This window comes from Copadichromis virginalis, linkage group LG17 (genome assembly GCF_057382275.1).
Source record: "Copadichromis virginalis isolate Kocher_CV1m ecotype Utaka linkage group LG17, C_Virginalis_male_GT1.1, whole genome shotgun sequence".
Lineage (NCBI taxonomy): Eukaryota > Metazoa > Chordata > Actinopteri > Cichliformes > Cichlidae > Copadichromis > Copadichromis virginalis.
In genome coordinates, this window is record NC_140634.1 from 970,427 (window position 1) to 992,238 (window position 21,812).

Here is a 21,812-nt window from a genome sequence, read left to right on the forward strand (position 1 = left end):
TAAACGTTATATAGCTCTATTTTTCTTTGCCTGGGTGGCAGCTCTACGCTTCCATATCCGAGGCTTTTCAATGTGGCCTCACAAAATTATCACGACTACAACAACCATGAAAAGAGCTGGATGGACATTGCTGCTCAATCACAGCTGCCTGGTTAATTTTTTTCATTAGTAATTTAGCAAAGTTGATGGTGTGTGTATCTGTGTAGGTAAAAGACAGAGAGAGGGAGAGCGAGGGACAGATTTTGTATGATAAGCTTCATGTTATGGACGCACAGTTTGAGCACTCAGGTCGCATCAGAGCATCAGGCCGTATAGTGTGAGACCCTGCATCTTGACCTATGAACTTCTAACCCCTGCAATTTAATTGTACAGTTTGATCAGGAGCGGAATGATGAGGACGCACTCAACGACGTCGACTGGGACATGTTAAGAGCATGTGCAGTCGACATCAACGAGTTTACGGAAGTAGCATTATGCTTCGTCAGTATGCTAGCGGAGGAGATTATCCCCACTGCCAGAGTCACCACATTCCCAAACCAGAAACCGTGGATGGACAGATCGATCCGCACTGCAGTAAACGCCAGGACCGCCTCCTACAACGCGGGTCTCGCCACTAGCGATATGAGCGTCTACAAAGCGGCCTCATACGGCGTGCAGTGCGCGGTGAGAGATGCCAAACGCCGGTACTGGAGACGTGTGGAGTCCCGCTTCCTACAGGGCGACACACGGAGTATGTGTCACGGACTACGCACCATTACGGACTACAAAGCCAGGGACACTGCGCCGATCAACGCCGACTCTGTATTCACCAACGAGCTGAATCAGTTCTACGCCCGTTTCGAGGTTAGCCAGGTGGCTAATGCTATCTACCGCCTGACTACCGAGGACAGTGACGTCATCAGCGAGATACCGGTGACCAGCATCATGGAGCATGACGTCCGAGCAGCATTGAGGAGAGTGAACACAAGGAAAGCGGCGGGGCCAGACGGCATCACCGGCCGTCTGCTGCACTGCTGTGCTGACCAGTTAGCAGGTGTGTTCACTTACATCTTCAACGAGTCCCTGGCGAAGTCTGTGGTCCCCACATGCTTCAAAAGATCCACCATCATCCCTGTGCCCAAGAATAAGCAAACCCTCATCCCTGAACGATTACCGGCCAGTTGCACTGACCTCGGTAGTAATAAAGGTGTTTGAGAGGCTGCTGAAGAACATCATCTCCTCCTCCATCCCAGACACCACAGATCCGCTGCAGTTCGCATACAGATCTAACAGATCCACAGAGGATGCCATCGCCCACGTACACACCACTCTCAGCCACGTAGACAAGAAACAGGGTAACTATGTGCGAATGCTGTTTGTTGATTACAGCTCAGCATTTAACACAATAGTGCCCTGCAGACTGTTCACAAAGCTCAGGGATCTGGGACTTAACAACCGTCTGTGTGCATGGGTGTTGGACTTCCTCACTGGCAGAACTCAGGTGGTGAGGGTGGGTAGATGCGTCTCTAACAGCATCACCATCAACACAGGAGCACCTCAGGGATGTGTCCTCTCACCACTGCTCTACTCCCTCTACACTTCAGACTGTGTGGCCACCCATGGCTCCAACACCATTGTGAAGTTTGCTGACGACACAGTGGTGTTGGGTGCCATCTCCAACAACGATGAGGCGGCCTACATGGATGAAGTGAAGAATCTGGCATCATGGTGCCAGGACAACCACCTCCAGCTGAACGTCGGCAAGACCAAGGAGCTGGTGGTGGACTTCAGAAGGGGTCAGCACAGAGACTACAAGCCCATTATCATCAATGGAGCTCCAGTGGAGAGGGTGCAGTCCTTCAAGTATCTTGGTGTCCGCATCTCCTCAGACCTGACATGGGCTGCCCACATTCAGGTCCAGACCAAAAAGGCTAGGCAGCGCCTGTATCACCTACGACAACTGAGGAAGTTCAGGGTCTCTCCAAAGATCCTCAGGATTTTCTATACAGGCGCTGTGGAGAGCATCCTCACACAGAACATGACATCGTGGTTTGGGAACAGCTGTGTGAAGGACCAAAAAGCTCTCCAGAGAGTGATCCGTACAGCAGAACGCTGCTGCAGGATTGCTCTCCCCCCGCTTCAGGACACCTACACCAGGAGATGCCGGACTAGAGCAGCGCAGATACTGAAGGACCCGTCCCATCCTGGCAACAAACTGTTCCAACTTCTGCAATCTGGTAGAAGGTTCCGCATCTTCCGGGCAAGGACAGAGAGACTCAAGAGGAGCTTCTATCCCCAAGCCATCCGTGCCCTAAACACACACACCCGCCCGCTCACATCATCTATAATTGACTGAGACAGGACTCTCTTCCAGACACTCTAAACCAAGGCACAATGTACATTTCAATTCCTTTAATTTTAAATATGTTTATATTATCTATCCTGTAAAATAGTCAGATGTCTATTCATATTAATGTACAGAATTCACCTGCTTGCTGCTACTACTGCACATTCACCCAATGTATATACTATATATAATGTTCTTCCTCTCCCCCCCATTTTTGCACATGTCGAGGAGCGTGTCAGGCTACATTTCACTGTGTGTTATACTTGTATAACTATGCATGTGACAAATAAAGAACCTTGAACCTTGAACCTTGAATAACGTGACTGAAAAAAAAAAAATCGCACAGTGTTTGCCCAGCTTAATGCAGACTGTTTAAACTAAACAAGCTGCTGTTTCACATAATAAACCCTGTCACCCGCAGTATTGCCTTCTGTTTTAACAGTTAAAGCAGTAGAGACGTTTACATGTGCGTGGAACTCTAGCGTCATTAACCAGGCTAGCTGTTAGCTTATAGCTCACACTAGCTAACCAGCGAGCAGTTAAAAGGACAGCTGAAGCTGCACAAAACACCCACAAACTTATCTCACTACAACGTAGTGCCGAAAATATGACTCGCAGCTCGAGCTCGACACAGCTGCTGTAACATAAGACTGACATCCAGCTAACCACAGCTAAAAAGAGATTTAGAGAAAACGTACCATTTCCTCAGGTTACACGAGTTGAGTTGTTTCACGCTGAAAAGTTGGTTTGTTTTGGCTCTCACTGAAGACACCGACGCTGAAGACATAGCTGTTCTTTTGTACTGCTTTTAAGCGAAACATTCTTTGTACATGAGGCCAAGGCTGTTCATCCTCTTCAGCTCTAGTCTAGACAAGTGGCTCTGCCATGTTTTCATGTTTCTTCTTTCCGTGTGTCGCTACTTTGAAACGCTTGGGCCGCTCTTCCCGCTACAGTTTCAAACTGGTCATGTGACTGCATGGCCACATCTCATTGGTAAAAAAAAGTTACCGGAAAGTCCATTGGCGGCATGTTATCTAATGTGTTAAACTAATAATTTTTTTTTAAAAAGTAACGAGTCGAATTTTGCAAATGTAGCGGAGTAAAAGTACCGTTTCTTCTTCACAAATGTACTCAAGTAAAAGTAAAGAGTATCGTGCAAAAAAGGTACTTTAAAAGTACATTTTTTTCAAAAACTTACTCAAGTAAATGTAACGGAGTAAATGTAACTTGTTACTACCCACCTCTGGATACATCAGCAGGACCGCTCTTTGTGTTTAGGTCTTTGTGCAGAATTTGTGTACCTGCTCCCATTTACTGTTTTAGCTGTTTGGTAGTTGTTGAATTGTGAGGTTTAACCTGAGATTATGGCATTTTGGGCAAAATAAATTTATATTTAAAAATCGATTCAGAATTTTAATGAATTGCTATCGCATTATTCAAGCTAGAATTGATCTTAACCCTTTAAGACCTACCATAGAACCAAGTCCGCCAGAGCTTATATTATATTTTTACATGCTGTGGAGCCATTTTTGGGAGCATTTCAAGTTGCTATACATCAATACAACCATTATAGCCCAGATTTGAATAATATGTATTCATTAAGTGCATAGTAATTACATAAATTGCAAAAAAGTGCAATAAACTACAAAAAAATTGAAAATCGTTTTTGCTTTTTTAACATATATTTGTAGTTAGAGAAATTTAAGAGGCTTATCCCTCAAAACTGTAAATACAAAAAAGTTGCACAAAATAGTTTTCTACCACAGGAAATTTATTTTGAGTGTCTTCATAGTTTTATTTTTGAAATACACCAATTTTTATACACTGCAGGAAAAACGAAAATAAATATTATACTGCAAATTTGCAAAAAAGCAGCATATGCATCAAAATAAACTATTTCCAGCAGTGCAATATACAAAAGTTAACCTTCCGTGTTTCTATGATACCACATTTTCCAGCCGTGCATTCCAGCCCTAACAGTAACCTTATCCCTAACCCTGACCATAACCTTATCTCAACCTTAACCACCACCTTAATCATGTTAGATTGTGTTTTCCAAAGCGATTACAGTAAAATAAACCTACCTGTGTAGATGCATTCCAAATGGTTCTCATGTTTCCTAATTTTTTAGTTTTGGTAATACCAATCTTGAAAAAGTCTGGACTAGATGTTGACATGGTTGCAAGCTATAGACCCATCTCACAACTATCTTTGCCTACGGCGTTTAAAAAAGTTGTTTTTAAGCAGCTCACCAACCATCTGTCAACAAACAATCTGTTTAAACCATTTCAGTCTGGTTTTAGACCAAATCATTACACACAAACAGCTTTAATCAAAGTGGTAAATGATCCGTTGGTAAATGCAATGATCACACCTCAGTTTAATTACTGCTAGATCTAAGTGCTGCCTTTGACACTGTGGATCGCTGTACTTTAATGGATAAGCTAGAACATTTTATCAGAGGTACAGGAAATGTTTTATTGTAGCTGAAATCCTTTCTGTTTTAAAAATGATCTCTCTGAGACCTGTGCAGTGAGTCATGAGGTCCCTCAGGGCTCTATACTTGGCCCGTTGCTGTTTTCTCTGTATCTGCTGCCTCTTGGACTTCTTCTATGTTCTTTTAATGTAACCTTTCATTGTTACGCTGATGACCTGCAGCTATATGTTCCTTTAACCATTGGAAACTCTGCTGACTTGCCTAAATTAGAAGCCAGCTATCTGCAATTAGGAGCTTATTGTCTGATAATTTCCTGCTTCTTAATACTGATAATTTCAGTACTTGTCCCAAAATTTCACCTTGAAAATTGATGACTATGTCATCAATTGTAGGGACAAGGTAAAAAACTTGGATGTGTGGTTTGACACGAGGCTCTCCTTCGACTCCCATGTTAAATAGACAACAAGGACTACCCTTTATCATCTGAGGAACATTGCTAAAATCAATCAAGTTTTATCACTTGACACTGCAGAGGTTCTTATCCATGTCGGATAAATGGTAAGAACAAGATCAACACCTACCTCACCTACCCTGCTGGGATAATAGGCTGGTAAAAGGGGGAGATAAAAACAACTGACATCGAGACAAGGAAGCTCTTGAACATGTATGGAGGGTTTCACCCCAAGTCCAGCACCCTGAGGCTGTATGCTAGCAGAAGGAAGGAGGCCGGGTATACAGAAACATCTGTGCAGAGTATAGCCTGGAAGTCCCGAGGGCAAATTGGGAGATGTCCCCAAGGTGCTGGAGAATGACCAAGCTAAGATCCGGTGGAACTTCCAGATACAGACGGACAAAATGGTGGTGGCTAAACCACCGGACATAGTGGTGGTAAACGAACAGAAGAAGGCAGCCGTAGTGATAGATGTAGTGGTTCCAAAAGACAGCAATATCAGGAAGAAGGAACATGAGAAGCTTGAGAATTACCAAGGACTCAGAGAAGAGCTCGAGAAGATGTGGACAGTGAAGGTAACAGTGGTCCCAGTGGTAATCGGAGTACTAGGTGTGGTGGCTCTCAAGATAAGCGAGTGGCTCCAAAAGATCCCGGGAACAACATCAGAGATCTCTGTCCAGAAGAGCGCAGTCCTAGGAACAGCTTCTTTGTTTTTTTAATATACATGTAGCAAGAATCAAAATTGAATCAAATGATGAAATTCAGCAAATTTTGTTCATGAGTTTAAACTTTTTTTATGTTATTTTTGTCTTTTGGTTTTCCGTTTATTCATATATTAACAATGTCCCAATTTTTCTGGAACTCTGATTGTACTTTTTCACAGCACTGTAGTTACGGCCTGACTACAGATATGCATAAGACATAAGTGGAAAAAATGCTTGAGCTTGGAGACAAGATTAATTGTTGCTTTTTATTGCTTGCTTTTAGTTAAGTATAATCAACATTTAAAAAATGACAGGATAAGTAGATATTTACTTACAGAGCTTTGTTGGAGGCTTTGACCACTGGCAGCAGCCTGAGAAGAGCCTCCTCTGAGGCTGAGTATTTCTTCAGGTCAAACACATCCAGATCTTTTTCTGATGACAATAAGATGAAGACCAGAGCTGACCACTGAGCAGGAGACAGTTTGTATGTGGAGAGACTTCCTGATCTCAGGGACTGTTGAATCCCCTCCACCAGAGAACGATCATTCAGTTCATTCAGACAGTGGATCAGATTGATGCTTTTCTCTGCAGAGAGGTCTTCCTCATTAATCACCTTCTTGATATACGCAATAGTTTCCTGACCTAAATCTGAGCCATTTCTTGCCTGTGTCAGCAGGCCTCGTAGGAGAGCCTGACCGGTTTTCAGTGAAAGTCCCAGGAGAAAGCGCAAGACCAAGTCCAGATTTCCGCTTGGACTCTGTAAGGCCTTGTCCACAGCACTCTGGTAGAAGTGTTTCGCAGCAAATTCTCTCCTTTCAGAATTGTTGGTTGTTTGTTGTTCTTCCAGCAGATTGACTCCAGAGTTGATGAAGGTCAGATGGACATGAAGAGCAGCCAGAAACTCCTGAACACTCAGATGGATGAAGCAGAACACCTTGTCCTGGTACAGTCCTCTCTCCTCTTTAAAGATCTGTGTGAACACTCCTGAGTACACTGAGGCTGCTCTGATATCGATGCCACACTCTGTCAGGTCTGATTCATAGAAGATCAGGTTTCCTTTCTGCAGCTGATCAAAAGCCAGTTTTCCCAGAGACTCAATCATCTTCCTGCTCTCTGGACTCCAGTGTGGATCTGTCTCAGCTCCTCCATCATATTTGACCGTTTTCACTTTGGCCTGAACCACCAGGAAGTGGATGTACATCTCAGTCAGGGTCTTGGGCAGCTGACCTCTCTCTCTGGTTTTCAGCAAATCCTCCAGAACTGTAGCAGTGATCCAGCAGAAGACTGGGATGTGGCACATGATGTGGAGGCTTCGTGATGTCTTGATGTGGGAGATGATCCTTTTCCCCTGGTTCTTATCTCTGAATCTCTTCCTGAAGTACTCCTCCTTCTGTGGGTCAGTGAACCCTCTGATCTCTGTCACCATGTCAACACAGTTAGGAGGGATCTGATTGGCTGCTGCGGGTCGTGTGGTTATCCAGAGGTGAGCAGAGGGAAGCAGTTCTCCCCTGATGAGGTTCATCAGCAGCACATCCACTGAGGTGGACCTTCTAGGGTCAGTTAGGATCTCAGTGTTGTTGAAGTCCAGAGGAAGTCGACACTCATCCAGACCATCAAAGATGAACACAACCTGGAAGTCTTCAAAGCTGCAGATTCCTGCTTCTTTGGTTTCAGTAAAGAAGTGATGAACAAGTCCCACCAAGCTGAACTTTTCCTCTTTCAGCACATTCAGCTCTCTGAAAGTGAATGGAAATATGAACTGGATGTCCTGGTTGGCTTTGTCTTCAGCCCAGTCCAGGGTGTATTTCTGTGTTAAGACAGTTTTCCCAATGCCAGCCACTCCCTTTGTCAGCACTGTTCTGATTGGTTCATCTCTTCCAGGTGAGGCTTTAAAGATGTCTTCTTGTCTGATTGTTGTTTCTGGTCTGTCTGGTTTCCTGGACGCTGTTTCAATCTGTCTGACCTCATGTTCATCATTGACCCCTGCAGTCCCTCCCTCTGTGATGTAGAGCTCTGTGTAGATCTGATTCAGAAGGGTTGGGTTTCCTGCTTTAGCGATCCCCTCAAATACACACTGGAACCTCTTCTTCAGTGCAGATTTAAATTTCTGTGGATAAACTGCATCTAGAAGTTCTGAATAACAATAATAAAAAATACAACATCAACAATCAGTTAACAAAATCTTTATGACGTTTCAGTTCCCTCAAGAAATGACTCAATACAAGTCTGTTAATCTCATATGACAATTGCAAATATTCCTTCATCCAGCAGCTTAAATCTTTATAGAAATCCTCTTACTGCTTTGCATAAGGTCAGCCAGGTCCTCCTGCTTCATTCTCCTCAGGAAATCCAGTGTGATCTTCATAACTGCCTCTCTGCTGCTGCTCCTCTCCACATCATCCTCCTTCTGATGCTGCAAAAATTCTGGGTAATCTGGACTCAGAACGTTCTGGATCTTCTTCAGCTCGCTCTTCACAAAAGTGATGATGTTGTCCTCCAACAGCTGGAACAGAATACTTTATGAATGACCCAATCAGACTGAAATCATACAGCCAAACTTCAGATCCATTTCGGACACACTGACAATCCACTGGTCTACAACGAGCAGCATGGAGATGACTGTGAACAGGATAGATGTAAAAGTAGTTGTTGTACATGTACAGACCATAAATATGGAGTCCAGGTGTGTTTGATCCTGCTGGGAAGACTGACCACTGGGAACCTCTGAGCTCTCCTGGTCCACTCTGTGGAGGAACCATGGAGAATTAGGTAAAGCACAGAGAAAAGGTGGAGTAGTTCTCTGCTAAGAAACAGTCAGGTTTACTATTTCCTTAACTAGAAATAATCATTTACTGTCTGCTCATGGATTTAAAGACACATTTTTTCCAGGAGAGTTAACAATAACAATAATAACAATATTAATAACAATAATAATAATAAAACTGTCATAGTGTCCCTAGCTGACTTGGTTTCTAGGCAACATGTTAGTCTGGTTAGTGTCTGTGTTTCATATACATATACATACATATACATACATACACACACACATGTATATACACATATATACACACATATAAACATATATCCATATCCATACATATATACATATACATATCCATACATATATACACATACATATATACACATATACATACACATACATATACACATATACATATATACACATATACACATATACATATATACACATATACATACACATACATATACACATATACCGTAATTGTCGGGCTATAAGGCGCTACTTTTTGCACAAGCTTTGAACCCTGCGGCTTTTAGTCAGGTGCGGCTTTTCTATGGATTGTCCGTGATTTTTGTCATATCGTAAGAGGATTTGTTTTGTTTGTTCCGCTGTTGTACGGCACTACGTTGCCTGGCGGAAGGATCGGGGTTCAAGAGTGGTATGTTGGTCACATGTCCGTCCGCCAGGCAACGTAGTGTCGTACGAAGTAGCGCGAAAAACAAACTTCAAAGTAGCGCTCAGCGGGAGGTGTGGATGATAAACTTGCGAAAAGTAAGTTATGCTCAACTCCACCGGTGGATTCTGACAGCGTGGAAAAGTGTGAAAACATCCACGATCACTAACGGATTTTGAAGGGCTGGACTGCTGCATGATGGAGAGGACACCGCCACGGCCCTTCAGAGGGTGTTCGACTCTGACACTGACAACGAGGATTTGTTTGGTTTTGAAAGTGACAACGAAGGAGAGAAGCGGAGAGTGGATGACGAAGCCACCCTGAGCCTGTTTGTATCCGACACTGGAGAAGAGGACTTTGGTGGTTTTAGTGCGCAGGAAGAAGAGAAAGATGGTGGTGAATGACTGACTTTTCTTCTTGTTAAAGCCGTGTCACTGCACCTGAGCCTAAAAGGTAGGCCGGATCTATTTTTCTGGTGTGCTATAGGTTACTGTTATGTACTACATGTGCAAATATGTACCCATAACTTGTTTTTCAAAATATTAATAAAAGGGGTGTGTCTCCAAACAGCCATCTCTTTCCTGACAATTCCCTTTGTGCATATTCTCTTATATATGATAAGTCAACATTGAAACACCTGCGGCTTTTAGTCAGGTGCGGCTAATGTATGTACAAAACAGGATTGTCCCCTGATTTTAGCTTGTGCGGCTAATATTCAGGTGCGCTCTGTAGTCCGGGAAATACGGTACATATACAGTGGGGCAAAAAAGTATTTAGTCAGCCACCAATTGTGCAAGTTCCCCCACTTAAAATGATGACAGAGGTCAGTAATTTGCACCAGAGGTACACTTCAACTGTGAGAGGATACTGGAATGCCTAGAATTGTACAAGATCAATGGGACCCTAAGAGCCTTCATCAGGAACTCAATGGGGATGTGGCGTACAACACTAGAGGCCAACTCCAAGCCCATAGCACAACTCACCATCAAGTGCGGGATCTACCAAGGAGATGCTCTGTCCCCACTGCTGTTCTGCATAGGCCTGAACCCCCTCAGTGAGATCATTAACAAGACTGGCTACGGATACCGACTACGGAACGGAGCAGTTGTCAGCCACCTGCTGTACATGGATGACATCAAGCTGTATGCCAAGAGTGAACGAGACATCGATTCACTGATCCACACTACCAGGCTATACAGCAATGACATTGGAATGTCGTTCGGACTGGAGAAGTGTAGTCGGATGGTATCAAAGAGAGGGAAGGTAGTCAGAACTGAGGGGATTGAACTACCAGAAGGCAACATTGCAGACATAGAGGACAGTTACAAGTACTTGGGGATCCCACAGGCGAATGGGAACCATGAAGAGGCCGCTAGAAAGGCTGCAACCACCAAGTACCTGCAGAGGGTCAGGCAAGTCCTGAGGAGTCAGCTGAATGGTAAGAACAAGATCCGGGCCATCAACACGTACGCCCTGCCCGTGATCAGGTACCCTGCTGGGGTAATAGGCTGGCCAAAGGAGGAGATAGAAGCCACTGACATAAAGACAAGAAAGCTCCTTACCATGCATGGAGGGTTTCACCCCAAGTCCAGCACCCTGAGGCTGTACGCTAAGCGGAAGGAAGGGGGCCGGGGACTGGTGAGTGTCAGCACCACAGTCCAGGATGAGACAACGAACATCCAAGAATACATTGGGAAGATGGCCCCAACTGACCGAGTGCTCAGTGAATACCTCAGGCAGCAGAAACCCAAGAAAGAGGAGGGAGATGAGGAACCATCATGGAAGGACAGGCCCCTGCACGGTATGTACCACCGGCAGATAGAGGAGGTGGCTGATATCCAGAAATCCTACCAGTGGCTGGACAAAGCTGGACTGAAAGACAGCACAGAGGCACTAATCATGGCAGCACAAGAACAAGCTCTGAGTACAAGATCCATAGAGGCTGGGGTCTATCACACCAGGCAAGACCCCAGGTGCAGGCTGTGTAAAGATGCCCCAGAGACAATCCAGCACATAACAGCAGGGTGCAAGATGCTAGCAGGCAAGGCATACATGGAACGCCATAACCAAGTGGCCGGCATAGTGTACAGGAACATCTGTGCCGAGTATAACCTGGAAGTCCCGAGGTCAAAATGGGAGATGCCCCCAAGGGTGGTGGAGAATGACCGAGCTAAGATCCTGTGGGACTTCCAGATACAGACGGACAAAATGGTGGTGGCTAACCAACCGGACATAGTGGTGGTAGACAAACAGAAGAAGACGGCCGTAGTGATCGATGTAGCGGTTCCGAATGACAGCAATATCAGGAAGAAGGAACACGAGAAGCTGGAGAAATACCAAGGGCTCAGAGAAGAGCTCGAGAGGATGTGGAGGGTGAAGGTAACGGTGGTCCCCGTGGTAATCGGAGCACTAGGTGCGGTGACTCCCAAGCTAGGCGAGTGGCTCCAGCAGATCCCGGGAACAACATCGGAGATCTCTGTCCAGAAGAGCGCAGTCCTGGGAACAGCTAAGATACTGCGCAGGACCCTCAAGCTCCCAGGCCTCTGGTAGAGGACCCGAGCTTGAAGGATAAACCGCCCGCAGGGGCGTGCTGGGTGTTAGTTTATATATATATATATATATATACATAACAGCAGGGTGCAAGATGCTAGCAGGCAAGGCATACATGGAACGCCATAACCAAGTGGCCGGCATAGTGTACAGGAACATCTGTGCCGAGTATAACCTGGAAGTCCCAAGGTCAAAATGGGAGATGCCCCCAAGGGTGGTGGAGAATGACCGAGCTAAGATCCTGTGGGACTTCCAGATACAGACGGACAAAATGGTGGTGGCTAACCAACCGGACATAGTGGTGGTAGACAAACAGAAGAAGACGGCCGTAGTGATCGATGTAGCAGTTCCGAATGACAGCAATATCAGGAAGAAGGAACACGAGAAGCTGGAGAAATACCAAGGGCTCAGAGAAGAGCTCGAGAGGATGTGGAGGGGTAATGGTGGTCCCCGTGGTAATCGGAGCACTAGGTGCGGTTACTCCCAAGCTAGGCGAGTGGCTCCAGCAGATCCCGGGAATAACATCGGAGATCTCTGTCCAGAAGAGCGCAGTCCTGGGAACAGCTAAGATACTGCGCAGGACCCTCAAGCTCCCAGGCCTCTGGTAGAGGACCCGAGCTTGAAGGATAAACCGCCCGCAGGGGCGTGCTGGGTGTTTTTATATATATATATATATATATAAATATATATATATAAAAAACATATATATATATATATATATACATATATATATATATATACACATATACATACATATATATATATACATACAGTATATATGAAACATACACGTTCTTCTCTGGCTAAGTTCAGAACTCCCTTTGCAAAAAAATCTCAAAGTGTTCTTTGATGGCAGTTTTTCAGTTGAGAAACAAATTCTGTTGTAAAAGCCTGCTTCTTCCAGCTTAAGGCCCTTGCAAAAAGAAGGAACATTTTGTTGTCTGCTGACTACGAGAAAGTGATTTATGCATTTATTTCATCCAGATTTGATTACTGTAATGGTGTTTTAGCTCCCAAACTGTGGAACGAGCTTCCTTTAGAGATTAGACAGGCCAGTTCTTTATCTGTTTTTAAGTCACTCTTGAAAACCCACCTCTTTACCCTGGCCTTTGACACCACGTGAGATGTTGGTTTTTTATTTTAGTTGTTTTTAGGTGATTCGATGCTGTTTTATCTTGTTTTAACATAGGGCTGTTTTAATTTTATGTTTTATGTGTTTTATTTATTTATTTTGCTGTTTTTTGTTATTCTATTGTTTTAACTTATTTTCTGTACAGCACTTTGTTCCTGTGCTGGGTATTTTAAAGTGCTTTATAAATAAAATTGGATTGGATTGGATTTATTTTGATATCAACCAGGCTCTGCTATCTCATCTTCAGCTTGTTCAGAATGTTGCAGCCCCACTCTTGAAAGGCACACATAAACACGACCATATTTCCCCAGTCTTGGCCCATTTCCATTATGTTCTAGAATTGATTTTAAGATGTTATTGCTTGTTTTTTTTAAATGTGCTTATAAATAAACTGACTGACTGGATTGCATCCTTAGCTGTTCACCACCTTTAGAGAAATCAGTGATAAAATCTATTCCCCACTGCTGTGTAATCCATTATTGTGTGTTTGTTTGTTTGTTAGTTAATTTATTTCAATCATGTAAACAATACACAAAGTTAATTTAGTAAGGAAAAGAAGAAAAAATGTTAATAAAATAATGATGATAGTAGTAATAATAATAATAATAATACAAACTAAAGCTAATACCTTTCAATATTGCTTCAACTGTTCTCATTCAGTTACATATCGAAAAGGAGTGGGAAGTGGGAAATGGAACTCTACACAAAGGGGAGTAGCAATTTTAATACATAAAATTATTAATCTCACAATTCAATTCAATTCAATTTTATTTATATAGCGCCAAATCACAACAAAAGTCGCCTCAAGGCGCTTCATAGATACAGAGAAAAACCCAACAATCATATGATCCCCTATGAGCAAGCACTTTGGCAACAGTGGGAAGGAAAATCTCCCTTTTAACAGGAAGAAACCTCCGGCAGAACCAGGCTCAGGGAGGGGGGCGGCCATCTGCTGTGATTGGTTGGGGTGAGAGAAGGAAGACAGGATAAAAGACATGCTGTGGAAGAGAGACAGAGGTTAATAACAGATATGATTCAATGCAGAGAGGTCTGTTAATATATAGTGAGCGAGAAAGGTGACTGGAAAGGAAAAACTCAATGCATCATGGGAATCCCCCGGCAGCCTATGTCTATTGCAGCATAACTAAGGCAGGATTCAGGGTCACCTGGTCCAGCCCTAACTATATGCTTTAGCAAAAAGGAAAGTTTTAAGCCTAATCTTAAAAGTAGAGATAGTGTCTGTCTCCTGAATCCAAACTGGAAGCTGGTTCCACAGAAGAGGGGCCTGAAAACTGAAGGCTCTCCCTCCCATTCTCACAGTATGCAAAACAGTAATAGAGGGTAGCTTCGTACTCAATAAATTATCTCTCACATGGAGTGAAATCTGGGGAATGGAGTAGAATAGGCTAGTTTCTTCATCCGAGCCACATATGATGTACTACCTTCCCCCGTAAATCTGCAGCCTGTGACCCAGAATTTTGTGTTCATTTTGCATTGTTGACGTCTTGTATTGCTAATGCTATTTAGGATTTGTGTTTCCTTTTATTTTGACATCCATTGTTTATGTCATGTTAATTTAGATATTAGCTCCTAGATTGCTCAGTTTTAGTTCTTTGCTTATTAAATCCCTTTGCGTCTTCACCAGGTCTCTCTGGTTCATGTCTTAACCTGTCATGTTTTGCTTCTGTGTGTGTCATGTTGTCAAGCTTGTGTCCTGTCGGCATCTCATTCTGTTTTCTTTTTGTTTGTTTTTTTGTTTGTTTTTTAAGTCTTGTTTCTATGTTCATCGTGCTTAGTGTTACTTTCCCATGTGGTGTTTATTTGGGTCAGATGTTTCCTTGTGTGTCTCCACTTCCCCTGATCACCTCCTGTGCATATTTAGTCTGTGTGCTTTTTTTCATGTATTCATAGTGATAGTTATTATAGTCTTATCAGAGTTATCATAGTTGTTTCATAGTTCCTTGGTCTCATCTCTGATGATCTCAGTTATTTTAGTTTTCCCAGTTTAGGTTTTCAGTTATCTCTCACCCGTTTGCCTTAATTTGAGTTGTGTATTAATGTTATCAGCCACAATAAAGGCTTGTTTTTCATCTGCGACTCCGTTTCGTCTCCGTCCCTGTCTGCTTTTGGGTCCATACCGAAAATACACTGGCATACTCCACCATGACACGGCTCTGGTTTGGAAAGGACCCATCTTGCTCCCCGTGTACAGTCCCAGCAATACTCAACCACATCTTTGTTGGTTGTAGGACTAGCCTTACTCAAGGCAGATACACATGGAGACACAATGAGGTCCTGTTAGGTAATAAATATATAATCTTAAATGCTTATATGCTGATTATTATTGGTTTATATGAGAGAGTTTAGTCTGTTATTGTTACTATTTTTACCATTTCTTCTTGGAGCAACTGTAATCCACATTATTTCCTTAGGGATTAATAAAGTATTCTGATTCTGATTGTTTCAGGATGACCTGCCATTATCCAGTGACACATCTGCTTACCTGTATCATCTGCTCGTTTCTCCTCCTCTTCTTTTCTCTTTTTTCTAAACTGAGCACCTGATGGCTTTGAACTTTTCTTGTCCATCTTCCATTGGTTTTGATTTTGCATTCCAGCTTTATAAGTTCAATAAAGTTTGGGGAAAAAAAAAAAGAAAAAAAAAAAAAAAGAGAACCTTCGGCCGCTCCCTCCTGCCGTATTTTGCGGCAAAATTATCCACACCCACTGCCGCGCTATGAATTGTGGGATATATGGGACCACGAAGTGTGCACTGGACCACGCCTTATATTTAGGGAAATCTATGGCGAATTTGGAGTATGCATTTGAAGTACACTTCGAATTGGGACAGCCGTCGTCGCGTGGCGGTGACGTAACCGCACTTGAAATGCGTACTTCAAGCGTGCAGACCCTGAATTGGGACACAGCCTGTATCCCAATTAGGAGACCGCACGCTTGAAGTACGCGCACTACGTATGGTGCGCACGAGCAGTGCGGAAGTGAGAGGCTTGTGAAATGGGACGGTCTTGCCTTCGTTGCGCTGTTCAGGTTGCCTAGCAACCATGATACTAACCGCGAGAAATGTTTCACACAGCTTTGTGTGACAGAAATGAAGGAGAAAAAATGTTTTGTTGGTCATTCATTTTTGTCATGACATCACTTTGATTAGTTGAGTATCTGAGGCTGAGACCACAGGACTGTAAACATGATTGTTGGGCTTCCTTTCTGTGCTGAACAGTCATTCAAGATTAGTTAGTAAGTAACAATTAGCTGATGTTGTTCATGAGACTAAAATCATCTCACTGTGGTGATGTAAATATAATATGGACAATATTATATGTATTGTCAGATTGATTAGTGAGCTTGAACTCTGGGTCAGAGACTCAAGTTGCAGTTATTTATATTTCCTGTCACCTTAAATCTTCACTCAAAGACAAGTACCTTTGACAGCAGTGGCGGTCCTAGCCTGTTTGGCGCCCTGGACGAACACTCCCTCTGGCGCCCCACTCCCACACACACACACATACATAAAAATTAACGATTGTACATTAACATAAAACTGTTGTCGGAACCATACTGAATTTCACCACAGAAACACACACACGCGAAGAGAGAGAGTATGCATAGTATGCAAACGACTACCAACAGCCATCATAATTCGTCGTACATTGAGAACAGGACAAATCAACAACTGACAATGACTAATTAATATTAAAATCTGTAATATAATGTATTGTTTGGAGTTTAGTCTGTTACTGTTACTATTTTTACCAGTTCTTGGAGCAACTGTAACCCACATAATTTCCTTAGGGATTAATAAAGTATTCTGATTGTTTCAGGATACATAACCCGCCATTATCCAATCACACATCTGCTTGCCTGTATCTTTCGTTTCTCCTCCTCTTCTTTTCTCTTTTTTTCTAAACTGAGCACCTGATGGCTTTGAACTTTTCTATTCCACCTTGGTTTTAATTTTGCACAGTATGAACACCCATCCCCCAACCCGAGGATTACCACAACATAACCTAATAGACCTACACCTTAGTTCACAGATTTGCTTTGTCTAGGGTTTATTTTTGGGATTTCGCACAACCCAGGATTCAAATCATGAATACATAATGGGCTTGGATTTACAGCATTATGAATGAAATGTGCTCTATTTGGAAGCAGCCGGCCCCCCTCAACGTTTCGATGTGTTGTGTGTGAGACTTTAAATCATCAACCTGTAAATTATATATTTTAAATTGTTATTGATCCCTTTACCCCTAGTCCTAAAGTGTATATTTATTTTCTTACTCTTCTTATATATACACACTGTTTGTTTACTTGCACTGCTGTAACTGGAGCCTCGTCGTCTCGTCTCTCTATATACTGGACTGTATGTAGCGGAGATGACAATAAAGTTTACTTTGACTTCAGCAGCGAGCAGGCGCACTGAGGGCTCTCTTTTCTCTTTTTCCTCGCACTCACTTTTTGTGTATAGAATTTTGAAAAAACATCGGTGCAAATTATAAGTCTGTATAATAATGTCTGGTTATTAGGTGCTGCTCCAGCCAGCCAGTGAATCCCCCACCTCCCTGTGCAGCAAGCAACAGGCGCACCTCGCAAATGGAGGGCGCCCTTACTCCCAGCAAATGGGCGATAGAAAACCAATCTGTGCCTACGACATTCCCGATATGCGCTGGCATGATGTCGGGGAAGCATGACTACGAGTAATTTTTCTTTTTCCCGATGCCCGTGATGCCGCCCCCCACCATGATGCCACCGCGGGCAACCGCCCGTGTCGCCCGTATCACAAACCACTACTGCAGGTGCCCAGGAAGCATCCTTGTCAGATGCCCGAACCACCTCAGCTGGCTCCTTTCGATGTGGAGGAGTAGCAGCTCTACTCTGAGCCCCACCCGGGTGGCTGAACTTCTCACCCCATCTCTAAGGGAGAGGCCAGCCACCCTTCGGAGAAAGCTCATTTCCACCGCTTGTATCTGCATTCTTGTTCTTTCGGTCACTACCCACAGCTCGTGGCCATAGGTGAGGGTAGGGACATAGATTGACCAGTAAATTGACAGCTTCGCTTTTACACTCAGCTCCCTCTTCACCACGACGGACCGGTGCAGCGTCCGCATCACTGCAGCCGCAGCCCCAATACATCTGTCGATCTCCAGCTCCCTTCTCCCATCACTCGCAAACAAGACCCCAAGATACTTAAACTCCTCCACTTGGGGCAGGCACTCGTCCCCAACCCAGAGTGGGCACTCTATCCTTTTCCAGCTGAGAACCATGGCCTCAGATTTGGAAGTGCTGATCCTCAATCTGGGATGATCAGGAAGAGGAGTACAGAAGTCTGGTGAGGAACTTTGTCGCATGGAGTCACACAAACCACCTGCAACTCAACACCTCAAAGACTAAGGAACTGGTTGTGGACTTCGGGAGGTCCAGAGAAGGTCCACTGCCGGTTCAGATAGAGGGGGAGGACGTGGTCAACATGTACAAGTACCTCGGGCTGTGGGTGGACAATAAACTGGACTGGTCATGCAACACAGAGCATCTGTATAAAAAAGCCCAAAGCCGACTGTACTTCCTCAGGAGGCTGAGGTCTTTCAACATCTGCAGGAAGCTCCTGAGGATGTTTTACCAGTCAGTGGTTGCTGGAGTACTTTTCTATGCTGTGGTGTGCTGGGGGAGCAGCACAGCAAAGAAGGACTCATGCAGGCTGGAGAAACTGATCAGGAAGGCTGGCTCTGTAGTCGGGATGCAGCTGGACACTCTGGTGACAGTGGCAGAGAAAAGGACACTAAAGAAACTGCTGGACATTATGAACAATGCTGGGCATCCTCTGCACACGGCCATAAACAACCAGAAGAGTCTGTTCAGTGACAGGTTGCTTCTCCCCAAGACAAGAACTAACAGACTTAAAAACTCCTTTGTCCCACACGCCATCAGACTGTTTAACTCCTCTCTGGAGGGGAGAGGGAGGGGAAACAGGAGGACAAAGGAGGGGGGAACAACTAAGCTGTAGTGCCTCTTCACCTCACTGTACAATACCTTGTGCAATACTTTTTGTAAATAGTCAATGGTGCAATAGACTCAATACTTGAAATGTGCAATTCACTTGTATTTTTATATATATATATATATATATACATATACACATATATATACACATATACACACATATACACATATACATACATACATATACATATATACATATACATATATATATATATATATTATTCTGTAAATGTAACTTCTGTCGGTGCTGTGCTTTTTGGAAATCGAATTTCCCAGAGGAACCCACCCGAGGGATTAATAAAGTTCTATCTTATCTTATCTTATCCCGCTGCTTCACACTCGGCTGCGAACTGTTCCAGTGTGAGCTGTCGTCCATCACCCGATGAAGCCAACAGAACCACATCATCCGCAAAAATTAGGATGATGTGGTCGTGAGATTCTGAGGCTACCTAAGTGAAAAGCCATCCGCCAATTGGATGTGCCTAGAAATCCTGTCCATAAAAGTTTCTAACAGAATTGGTGACAAAGGGCAGCCCTGGCGGAGCCCATCACCCACCGGGAACAAATCCCGACTTATTGCAGGCTATGCAAACCAAGCTCTTGCAACAGTTGTATAGGGATTGAATAGCCCGTAACAATGGGCCAGACACCCCATACTCCCACAGGACACCTGAGGGACACGGTCGAATGCCTTCTCCAAGTCAGCAAAACACATGTAGACTGGTTGGGCAAACTCCCATGCGCCCTCAAATATCCTTGAGAGGATAACGAGCTGGTCCAGTGTTCCTTTTAGTTTTATTCAACTTTAATGATAATTTGTTTTATCAAGCTAGAGTTTTACTTTGCTTATTTCATTACTCATTTTATCCAATAAATGCTGCAGATCATGACCAGAGCAGGAAATATTCGTATAACAAGCAAAGAGTGCAAATTTTAATACTTTAAAAATGTCATTGATGCATTAGTTAAAGAATTTGGGGCCCAAAACTGACCCATTGGGGTACACCACAGGCATACATCAAAAATCTAAATTTATTTCTATAGCTCATATTAAAACAACGGAGTTGACCAAAGTGCTTTACGGTCAGACAGACCAATAGCATAAGACAATTAGAGCAAAACAGTGAACAAGGAACATGGCAAGAAACAATATAGGTGACAACACAGCAAGCCAGATAAAAATGAAAAAAAAAATAGAGGGAAGAATATTGTGTGGAGAATCGGAGATTTTAAGATGATCAATTGTATCCTTTAAAGCATAATAAGACACTGGCTTGAACTGTTGAAAGACAGTCAAGCATTCAGAAACTGTAACAAGGTCGGAAAGTAACGATGAATGAGATGAATGAGAAGTCCTTAGAGCTGAGATTTTTTCAGTGAAATAATTTAAGAAATTATCACAAAGTGCAGGGGAGGCATCCCTATAAGCGATAGTGCAAGGGTTTGTCACAGAGTTGAAGATATTAAAAAGGGCTCGGGGGTTATGGCTATTAGTCATAATAATGCTAGACAAAAAGGCAGATTTAGCAGCTTTGACAGACTTTTGATACTAAGATAAAAAAAAAAAAGATATCCAGAGAGACATGAAGTTTATCTTTTCCATTTTCTCTCAGCACGACAACATTCACGCATGAGGGCACGGGTAATATCATTTAGCCAGGGTTGGCTTGAGAATTTGACACATTTAGTCCTCAGAGGTGCCACAGAATGAAGAATATCAGCAGATATAGAATTAAAATGGTTGGCAAGCTCATCCGCTGATAAATTCACATTACAGTTAGCATCAGAGAGGGGAGAATCAAAGAAAGCAGCAGTGAAGTGAACAATTGACTTGGAGTTAATCGTGCGCATCTGCCACAAAAAACCATCACTGTTCAATTCCACATTGCTCACCACTGTATTAAACAAAACTGGGAAGTGATCTGAAATCCCAGAGTCCCTAATGTCCATGACGCAAATGTCCAGCCCATAAGACAATACCAAGTCAAGTATATGACCTTTTGTCTGAGTTGGTTCACTGAGTGAGATTAAAAGTATTAATAATGGCAAGGAAATCCTTACTGAGTGAACTGTCATCATAGCAAAAATGAATATTAAAATCACAAACAATTAGGATACGGTCATAACGTAAGACAAGACTCCCCAGTAGATCAGTAAATTCAGGAATACAATTCAGTTTCAATAACTGCACCTCAAAACTGGGGTAAAGAACAGGAGGCAGCTGCCAACATTGAAATTTGTTTTTAAAAACTGAAGCTAGCCCTCTACCTCTGTTAGTGGTCCAGGGTGAGCTAATAAAACTGCAGTCAGGTGGAAGCAGTTCCGAGAAGGAAAAAAGCTCACTGGGGCGCAGCCAAGTTTCCATCAAGAATAAGAAATCCAGCCACTATGATAGAATAAAATCGTTTAAAATGAAAGTCTTATTAGCCAGTGACCTTGTGTTTAACAAGGTAATTTGGAGTCACAGTGCTGTTTGTTGGAGAACACCGGAGCAGGCGAATGTTGGCGTGATTCACACCTCCTCTAGAGGACCACACCCAGCAGGTGGAAGATCAGCTGGGTGTGGTCCAGGTAAGCATGAAGTCCAACAGGGCAAATCCAGCGATGACAGAACAGTCTGAAGTTAGTGTGGTCGCGGAGAGCAGAGAGAGATAATAGGACGTCAATAGATAAGCGATGATTTATCACAACATGTGAGTTTAAATAGGCCTTCATGTGAATGCGGATACCGGGGCATTTACCCTGTCTTCGTGAATGTTTCTTT

General features: G+C 43.4%; 1 protein-coding gene across 4 annotated transcripts in view; it reads right to left on the minus strand.

Annotated features, from left to right (window-relative positions):
• LOC146688689 (protein NLRC3-like) overlaps positions 1–8,337 on the minus strand; it is a 34,804-nt gene extending 26,467 nt beyond the window's left edge. For 3 of the 4 annotated variants that reach the window (XM_085436456.1, XM_085436458.1, XM_085436455.1), the window contains exons 1-2: positions 8,217–8,337; positions 6,254–8,051 (exon numbers count right to left, since the gene is read on the minus strand). In XM_085436456.1, the coding sequence (XP_085292582.1) occupies positions 6,254–8,051; positions 8,217–8,283 (1,865 nt within the window). In that variant the 5' untranslated portion in view covers positions 8,284–8,337. The remainder of the gene's footprint in view (positions 1–6,253; positions 8,052–8,216) is intronic. The other variant, XM_085436457.1, reaches the window with a different exon arrangement.
• Positions 8,338–21,812: the final 13,475 nt, after the last annotated feature.